Source organism: Podarcis liolepis, assembly GCF_965112155.1.
Source record: "Podarcis liolepis genome assembly, chromosome: 4".
Classification (NCBI taxonomy): domain Eukaryota; kingdom Metazoa; phylum Chordata; class Lepidosauria; order Squamata; family Lacertidae; genus Podarcis; species Podarcis liolepis.
The window spans coordinates 91,709,108-91,718,468 of NC_139558.1; the positions used below are offsets into that span (position 1 = coordinate 91,709,108).

At 46.2% G+C, this 9,361-nt stretch overlaps 1 protein-coding gene across 1 annotated transcript in view; it reads right to left on the reverse strand.

Annotated features, from left to right (window-relative positions):
- TYR (tyrosinase) overlaps nucleotides 1-9,059 on the reverse strand; it is a 54,853-nt gene extending 45,794 nt beyond the window's left edge. The window contains exon 1 of the mRNA XM_083499720.1: nucleotides 8,230-9,059. Within this exon, the coding sequence (XP_083355846.1) occupies nucleotides 8,230-9,054 (825 nt within the window). The 5' untranslated portion in view covers nucleotides 9,055-9,059. The remainder of the gene's footprint in view (nucleotides 1-8,229) is intronic.
- Nucleotides 9,060-9,361: the final 302 nt, after the last annotated feature.

The following is a 9,361-nucleotide window of genomic DNA, read 5'->3' on the forward strand; positions in this document are numbered from 1 at the left end:
AAGTGCTTTCAGGTTTTCCTCAGTCCTTGGGTTCCCTTTGTTCATCAGTCCAGCAGCGTGGGAGAGCCTCTTCGGTGAGATGAAATCCATTTTGGGTTTTTTTTTAAAAAAGAGATTAGCTTTCGGAGGGATGTGTTTGTGTGTGGGAACATAAACTGTTTTTGACAGTTTTGATCGCAGGAGCAGGTACCTCAGAAGACCGTAAACACGAGAGAAGCATGCTTTGCAATTGCAGAGGAGTAACAAGAGTTGGCTGAGGGGAAAAGGAAAAGGTTGGGCTGCGTGAGGAGTGGGGGAGAAGTCAGCATTTTAGCATGCATTCACAGTTATCGCTGTTTCCATGGCAACATCTCCACGGAATAAAGTATGCTCTCCTTTCTTTCGAAGAGGGGAAGCAGAGTTTGAAATGGATACTTCACATAACCCCCCCAAACAACAAATCCACAACAAGTCTTGAGTGCTCCCTGATCTCCTGTGTAAGTGTCATTATATTATTGCAGTTCAAAAAGCTGTTTCTTTGAGACTCCCCTGTGAAAGAAAGTGTTTTCTTCTTTTAAAAAAGATGCTTTTGCTTCTTATTTGCCCACTGAATTTCCACAAAGCCCTGAATAGCCTACCTCCTTCATCCTTTTTTTTTATTTTGTTCTGGACTTGACAGCCTCCTGGCATTAAATCTCTCTTCCTCCACCCCATTTTCGAGTGCATTCTCCTCTTGTTTACACTGCTGGGAGTTGCAAGAAATCTCCGTGAATTCTGAACTTAACCTAGTTTGAGAGGGATCAAAAGCTGTTTAATGAGTTGTGTGAAAACTTGCAGGAATCTTTTGTAATTGCCTAAGTCAGGGAAGGGAAACCTCAGACTTGGGGTGTGTATGTGTGTATGTGTGAAACGGGGACTTGCCCCAAGCAATACCTTCTCTGTAGGCCATACCCTACAGAGACATCACCTTGCCAACTAAGGTCTGTATAGTAAAAGCTATGGTTTTCCCAGTAGTGATGTATGGAAGTGAAAGCTGGACCATAAAGAAGGCTGATCACCAAAGAATTGATGCTTTTGAATTATGGTGCTGGAAGAGATTCTTGAGAGTCCCATGGACTGAAAGAAGATCAAACCGATCCATTCTTACGGAAATCAGCCCTGAGTGCTCACTGGAAGGACAGATCCTGAAGCTGAGGCTCCAGTACTTTGGCCACCTCATGAGAAGAGAAGACTCCCTGGAAAAGACCCTGATGTTGGGAAAGATGGAGGGCACAAGGAGAAGGGGACGACAGAGGACGAGATGGTTGGACAGTGTTCTCGAAGCTACCAGCATGAGTTTGACCAAACTGCGGGAGGCAGTGGAAGACAGAAGTGCCTGGTGTGCTCTGGTCCATGGGGTCACGAAGAGTCGGACATGACTAAACAACTAAACAACAACAAAGTCAGGAGTGGGAAACCTCAGACTTGGGGTGTGTATGTGTGAAACGGGGACAAGCAATACCTACTCTGTAGGCCATACCCTCACCTGCTCTGCTCATGCACATCTTGACTGCTTTTTCTTGACTGAAATGTCTCATTGAACCGCATTAATGCCTGCTCCCCACTTTTGCGTTTATACCATAATTTTCTATTAATTCTTTTTCACAATAATCTTCATATCAAATAGTTGCATTGCTTCTTAAATTGACTTCCCACCTCCATTTCTGCAGTGTTGCTACTCAAACCTTTTCTGCTACATTATATCTTTATCTATTACAAAACAGATGAAATCTCTGTTGCAATTTTTTATCATTTCCCTTCTGCTTCTTTTATCTCAAATCCTGGCCACAATTTCATTTGACTATAGTATTTTTTTTTAAAAAATAGTCCATGAAAGGCCTCCCTTCTTCTATATAAAAAGTTCATCATTTTGATCTCTTAATATCACTGTCAGTTTTGCCATTTCTGCATAATCCATCACTTTCAAAAGCTACTCTTCCTTTACTAGAACCTGCTCTCCTTTCCGTTTCTGTGCATATAATATTCTAGCTGCGCTTGTCACATACATAAATAGTTTTGCCAATTTCTTTGGAACCCCCTATCCCTATTATGCCTGTAAGGAAAGTTACCTGAAGGAACGTCTCCACCCCCATCGTTCTGCCCGAACACTGAGGTCCAGCTCCGAGGGCCTTCTGGTGGTTCCCTCCCTGCGAGAAGTGAGGTTACACAGGGAACCAGGCAGAGGGCCTTCTAGGTAGTGGCGCCCTCCCTGTGAAACGCCCTCCCATCAGATGACAAGGAAATAAACAACTATCTGACTTTTAGAAGACATCTGAAGGCAAACCTGTTTAGGGAAGTTTTAAATGTTTGATGTTTTTCATATTCTGTTGGGAGCCACCCAGAGTGGCTGGGGAAACCCAGTCACATAGGCGGGGTATAAATAATAAATTGTTGTTGCTGCTGCTGCTGCTGTTGGTGTTGTTGTTGTCTTTTGGGAGGAGCCTGTTCCCTACTTTTCCAGTCATCAATCCTACACACAAGAATCTGGTCAAAGCATATTGGTGTAGGTTAATTTGGCATTACACCAGATCAAAACCCTGTTCAACAGTGGGGCAACTGCTGCCCTGCCTAAGCCCACCAAAGGAAAAGGGTAAAGGTAAAGGGACCCCTGACCATTAGGTCCAGTCGTGGACGATTCTGGGGTTACAGCGCTCATTTCACTTTATTGGCCGAAGGAGCTGGTGTACAGCTTCCAGGTCAAGTGGCCAGCAGTGGGAGCTCACCCTGTCGTGAGGATTCGAACCACCGACCTTTTGTTCGGCAAGCCCTAGGCTCTGTGGTTTAACCCACAGCGCCACCCACGTCCCCTGCTGAAAGGAAAACAAGCCTTTTAAAATAGTGTTCTGCATCAGGTTGCAGGGTCACATGACTGAGCTGAATGGGCTTAGGATCCAGCCTAAGTCTTTTCTTGAGGGTCCCATCCGTGTCACACCCCTGGAATTCCCCCTTTGCCAGGGACTTATAGCAGCCCAGGCTGAGGCAAGGTGAGCAAGTTAAACCAGTGTATCTTCAGCTGACCCAGAGTTGGAGACTTAACAGCAACTGAGCTAGAGATTCTCTGCTCATCCTAAGCAGGTCATCCTATCAGATCTTGCCATAGAATTGCCCCCTTTATATAAAAAAAGTCAAAAGAGATGTCCTGAATCAAAAGACATTCCTGAATCAATTCCTGAGTAGTTTCTGTATAGGTATTCACTTTTTGTCCCAAATCAGTCATTTTTTGTCCCAAATTGTCAATTTTAATAACCATCACATCCGTCTTCTCATGAAGCTGTTCCAATAAAGCACTTGTCTTGCGAAATGCAATCACTAAGGCTTCTTCTGTCAACATTCTTGTCCAAGGGCAATCTCTGATTCCCACGGTCTTTAATCTCTGCAGCTGGAAAATTCCCCAGCTCCACTTCTGCAACAGTTTCAAAAGCTCCCTCTAGGGGAAACAATTTCTATTTTTATCCGTCCTTTTAAGCACAGATCCAGCAACAAAGTTAGATTTTCAGTTACTTTTTTGCTCCTTTTAAGTGCAAAAGGAAACAATGGAAACAATATATTTCCCTTATTTAACTATCTGTCAACATACGTTTTATTCACAGTCAATGAATTTTCCCAAAACGTCAATCTTACTGGCAGCCTGTTCCCAGGTTCAAAACGGTGGTAATTTATCTTTCTTCACTCTCTCTCCTGCAGGCTTAGGCGATCTAATTTTTTTTTTTCTGAAGCAAAGTTCTTAACCTGAAGCACTATTTCTGGATTAGCGGAGTCTGTAACCTGAAGCGTCTGTAACCTGAAACGTATGTAACCCGAGGTACCACTGTAATCCTCATCACACCTCATCACTGGCTGTGCTAGCTGAGGCTGATGGGAGTTAGAATCCAACAGCACAGCAGGAGGTTAGACCAGATCACTCTTGGGATCCCTTCCAACTCTACCATTCTATGATTTTAGAGGATCACAGGTTCTCCAATTCTGATTTAACGGAGTCATAAAGGCCATACTATGACCATTTCCCCCCAGCTGGCTACAATAGGCAGTGCTTTATCTACAACACAATAGACAGTGTTTTATATTTTATCCTGTTGGTTCTGTTTTCAGTGTTGCCACATTGCTTGAGGCCCTAAGAATGGATTTTTCAAAAACAATAATCAAAATGACACACTTTACGAAACAAAATCCTCAGCACTCTACCAAACAGGTTAATTGGGACTATCTTTCATAACAAAAAGCAAAAACTTTCTCTAGTGACAAAGGATGCTAAATGAATAGACATTTCCCTTGAGAATACTCAGACTCCTTTCTTGCCTGTTAAGGTATAGAGGTAATTGATTCATTACTAAAATCTTGGCTCTGGGGGAAAGTAGGAGGGAGGAATCCTACCTCCATTCTTGTTTGCAGAAAGAAGTTGCTAACATGTGTGCTTATGTTTCCACTGTTTTAGCTCTAAACATTTTAAGCTTGATGGCCATAAGCAATTTGGCACACATTCAACTTGCCATACATCAGGAAAATGCCTGACATGTCCGGGTTTCTGGGTGTAAAAATGATGTTGGGGGGGGGGGATTTTTTGCCAAACTGGCAAAATGTCAGGGAAAACCTGGATGTAAAAGCAGCAGAAAAGGGACGCGGGTGGTGCTGTGGGTTAAACCACAGAGCCTAGGACTTGCCTATCAGAAGGCCGGCGGTTCGAATCCCCGCAATGGGGTGAGCTCCCGTTGCTCGGTCCCAGCTCCTGCCAACCTAGCAGTTTGAAAGCACATCAAAAGTGCAAGTAGATAAATAGGTACCGCTCCGGTGGGAAGGTAAATGGCGTTTCCGTGTGCTGCTCTGGTTTGCCAGAAGTGGCTTAGTCATGCTGGCCACATGACCCAGAAGCTGTACACTGGCTCCCTGGGCCAATAAAGCGAGATGAGCGCCGCAACCCCAGAGTCAGTCACGACTGGACCTAATGGCCAGGGGTCCCTTTACCTTTACCTTTAAAAGCAGCGGAAACAGCTCCAAAAGCTGAAAATCACTATTTTGTGGGGAGGTTTCCCCAATAAAGCCCAACTATACTGGTTCAACCAAAGCTCAACAAGAAATTTTCAAAAAGTAAACTTTCAAAAAAGTTTACTTTTTGAAATATGGCAGCCCTAATGGCACACATAGAGACCCCACCTGCAAAAACAAACAAACCCATGCTTATTCCATCACAGAGCTGAATATTGAGAGACAATGTGGTGTAGCAGTTAGAACATTGGGCTAGTACAGGGTTTCCCAAACTTGGTTCTCCAGTTGTTTTGGGACTACAGGTCCCATCATTCCTGACCACTGGTCCTGCTAGCTAGGGATGATGGGAGTTGTAGTCCAAAAACAGCTGGAGAACCAAATTTGGGAAACCCTGGTCTAGCATCTTGGAAAATCAGAGCTCTTGGGGCAGTCACCATCTCTCAGCCTAACCTACCTCACAGGGTTATTGTGAGGGTAAAAATGGAGAGAGTGGGAAGGTTTAAGCTCCTCTGAGTCAAAGTTCGAAGGAGCTAGGGTTGGGGAAAATTTGCCCCCTGTTTCCCTCGTGGATTCATCCTGCTCCTCTTGCCCTGCTCCCACCTCTGCCTGTTTTGAAGTCATACACACAGGGTGTGTGTGTGTGTGTGTGATGTTTGCATGTGAATCTTCCTAAGTAATATAATGCACACCCGAATTATTATTAATTAAATTTGTATACCTCCCCATACCCACAGGTCTCTGCGCGGTTGCAACATTGGGTTACATCCCATTGCTCGATATCACATATGCACTTGCGTTAGTGGCAAATTGGTGTGTCAGGGCTATACTTCAGATGTGATGCCACAACCCCTCTTAAACCTTGCAAAGTGCCCATCTTTGCTGAAGGATCAGCTTTTGACTTATCCACGTTCATGGTGAGGCAAAATGGCTACCAAAGATAACAAACTGCTACAAGTGGGATTTGCAATAAAATGTTGCATTGTGGAGTTCTTCCCTTCAGGATTGCAGCCAATTCCCCCTCCCACCCATCTCAGCCCCCCCCCCCAAAGCCAGTTAGCACACCATAGCCATTGAGTAACTTAGTCCTCATTGGCCTATTTTGGGGGGTTCCACCTTTGTATGGTTTCTTTTCTTTTCTTTTTGTACTTACTTAATCCTTAGCGTTGCCCCAGTCCTGTGGATAATGCTGCCTTGTGCATGTGTTTCTATTTTGGCTACATAAACTCGTAGCCTGATCACCAGAAGCAGAGAGAATTAGGTAAAATCACATTTATAGAACTCAGTCTCTCTCCTCCAATCAGCTGCCACTTATCTGCTGGCGTTCAGGCTGTCTGTTTACCCAGGTGTTTGTGGCTGCCTGGATTGTAAACCAGCTGACAAAATGGATTTCGCTGCTGCTTTAATCTTTTGGTCGTTTGCGTTTTGACACATTATAGTCCCCAATTGCTTCTTGGAGAGCACATTGCATTTTCAATAGGCTGTAAGTCACTAGCAGAACTACGGTTGGGAAACTGGCGTCTCCACTTAGAAGGATCTTGTGCATCAGTGCTGGTGGGGAAGACCTCTTCATGGAGATGATGGGGAGCAGGGGCAGAGGAAGGGGGGGTGCAGGCTGCCCCAGGTGTCACCACTGAGGGGGGTGACAAAATGTTGAGCGGCACTCACCGCAGTGCCTGCAGTATGCCCGAGCCATGCTTCTCTCTTGGGAGTGATGTGGTGGCTTGTGTGCACACAGGCTCCACACTGCCCCACCTGCTGCATCCCCCCGGCTGAGTGGGAGGAGGCAGGCAGGCTCCAGAGGCCCCACAGTGCGCCCCGCCCCTGGGCACGCCACCCCAGGCACCTGAGTGGCTTCCTCCGATGGTGACGGGGAGCCCTTGCCACTCAGAATACAGGACCATCAAAATCTGCCTTATACTGCATCAGACCAATAGTCTGTCTAGTTCAATGTGTCCTACACTAGAATCATAGAATCATAAAATCATAGAATCATAGAGTTGGAAGAGACCACAAGGGCCATCGAGTCCAACCCCCCGCCAAGCAGGAAACACCATCAGAGCACTCCTGACATATGGTTGTCAAGCCTCTGCTTAAAGACCTCCAAAGAAGGAGACTCCACCACACTCCTTGGCAGCAAATTCCACTGTCGAACAGCTCTTACTGTCAGGAAGTTCTTCCTAATGTTTAGGTGGAATCTTCTTTCTTGTAGTTTGGATCCATTGCTCCGTGTCCGCTTCTCTGGAGCAGCAGAAAACAACCTTTCTCCCTCCTCTATATGACATCCTTTTATATATTTGAACATGGCTATCATATCACCCCTTAACCTCCTCTTCTCCAGGCTAAACATGCCCAGCTCCCTTAGCCGTTCCTCATAAGGCATCGTTTCCAGGCCTTTGACCATTTTGGTTGCCCTCCTCTGGACACGTTCCAGTTTGTCAGTGTCCTTCTTGAATTGTGGTGCCCAGAACTGGACACAGTACTCCAGGTGAGGTCTGACCAGAGCAGAATACACTAGCAGGAAGTGACACTCTAGCATTTCAGATGGGGGTACTCTCAGGGGACAATCCCTATCTAGTGATGCCAGGGATTGAACTTGGAATATTCTGCATGCAAAGAAATGCTCTACCACTAGGGATGGCTGAATATGTCAATTTCAGTTTCTCATTTTTCCAGCCTTAACTTCCACATGTTTGCGATTTGAAAAACAAACTCATTTGAAAACTCGTCAACCTTTTAGTGCAAATTTCTCCTAACACTTTTGTACGCAATTTTCCCTAATACACAACTTATTTATTTATTTTTTTGGCATTACAGCTTCCCCTAATAAGATGCATTTTTCGTATGCAACTTTCACTAATCCTTGCATTTCTGTGCACACTTTACTGATGCATGTGCATTTTTTTGCATGCGTCACTGAGCTGGAGAACTGCCCTGCAAAATTTGGAGGAGTGCAAATATCAACGAATGGCAGCATTTTGGTTCGCATACTGCTTTGGCGAACCTAAATTAAGTTCACTTTTAAATGCAAACTGAATTTAACTTCTCTCCCACCTCAACTCACTGGTGAGCTATGATCTTCCACTAAGGTACATTAAGGCAGCTCCGTATGCCCATACAAATATGCAGAAAAACACAGCTGTTCATGGCATCCTGGTGCACAAAGAGACTTAAAGGTACGGTTTCTCCTCTGCACAAGTCAGCAGAAACAGATTCCCACCTCCCTGTGCCTACCTGCCACGAGGAGAAGAAAGAGGCTGGGCTGAGTAAATTTGGGTTGCGAGGGTGCCTTCCGCCCATGTACTCATCCGTGCAGATGTCACAGCTCTCGGCGTCTCGCCAGTCCCAGTAGGGGATGGTGAAGTTCTCGTTCCCAGTGAGCTTTTGGATCTCGTGTTCCCACATGAGCAGGAAAAGACGGTGCCACGGAAGGAACCCCGGAGCCTCGTGGGCAAAATCAATATCCCTCCACACATTGGTGCCTCCAAGGAGTGTGTCCCGAGAGACGTAGTAGTGCATCCAGACAAAGAGGTCGTACACATTGATGTCTCGGAACATGGGCGCCGAGCCATTGTTCATCTGGGCATACGTTCCGGTGGCGATGACAAAATCCCGGCTGGTGGTATGCTTGGCTAGGTTGAGGTAGGCAAGGAACTGGTTCTTTTCCCTGGTGCTGAGCTGGAAGACGTCTTTCCTCACCCTCAGCTTCCTCTCTGTGCAATTGGGACTGGCAAAGTTGAACTTGCAGTCGCCACAGCTGAATCCCATGAAGTTGCCAGAGCACTGGCACGTCCGGTTGTAAAACACGGCGGGCCAGTCTTCCCGGTCGTCCACTCCAGAGAAGGGGAACTGAGGGCCGAGAGGGGCGTCTGAAAGTAGGATCTCTCGACAGGATCCCCTACCTGACAGCTCCCCACAAGGGGAACCATCACCAGGCCAAATGGGACAGCATTCCTTGCTCAACAAGCTGTCGGCATTGGCGCATGCCCGAGGGAACTGGCCAGAACTGAAGGGCAGAATACCCAGGAAGATGCCAACGCTAAAGAGAGACATCTTCATTCAGCAGCAGACCTAGAGCCCACTGGTTCAGGCAGTTGGCAAGGAACAAGGTTCTGTCCCTACACTTTCAGAGCCCTGAGAAATTTCCCCGACATCTCTCCAGAACATCATCCAGTCTCACTTCCATCTATCCCCCTCCCCTCCCCTCAACTTTCTGTAATCTGATTATCACATGTCCTGGGCTCCATCCAAAGAACTCTCACTCCCCTTCCCCCTTCGGCTCCAGTTAGTATAGAGACTTACTATGAGAATCTCATCTTCTGCCTAGCACATGATCGCTTTTGATGTACCAGCAGCACAGAGGGTG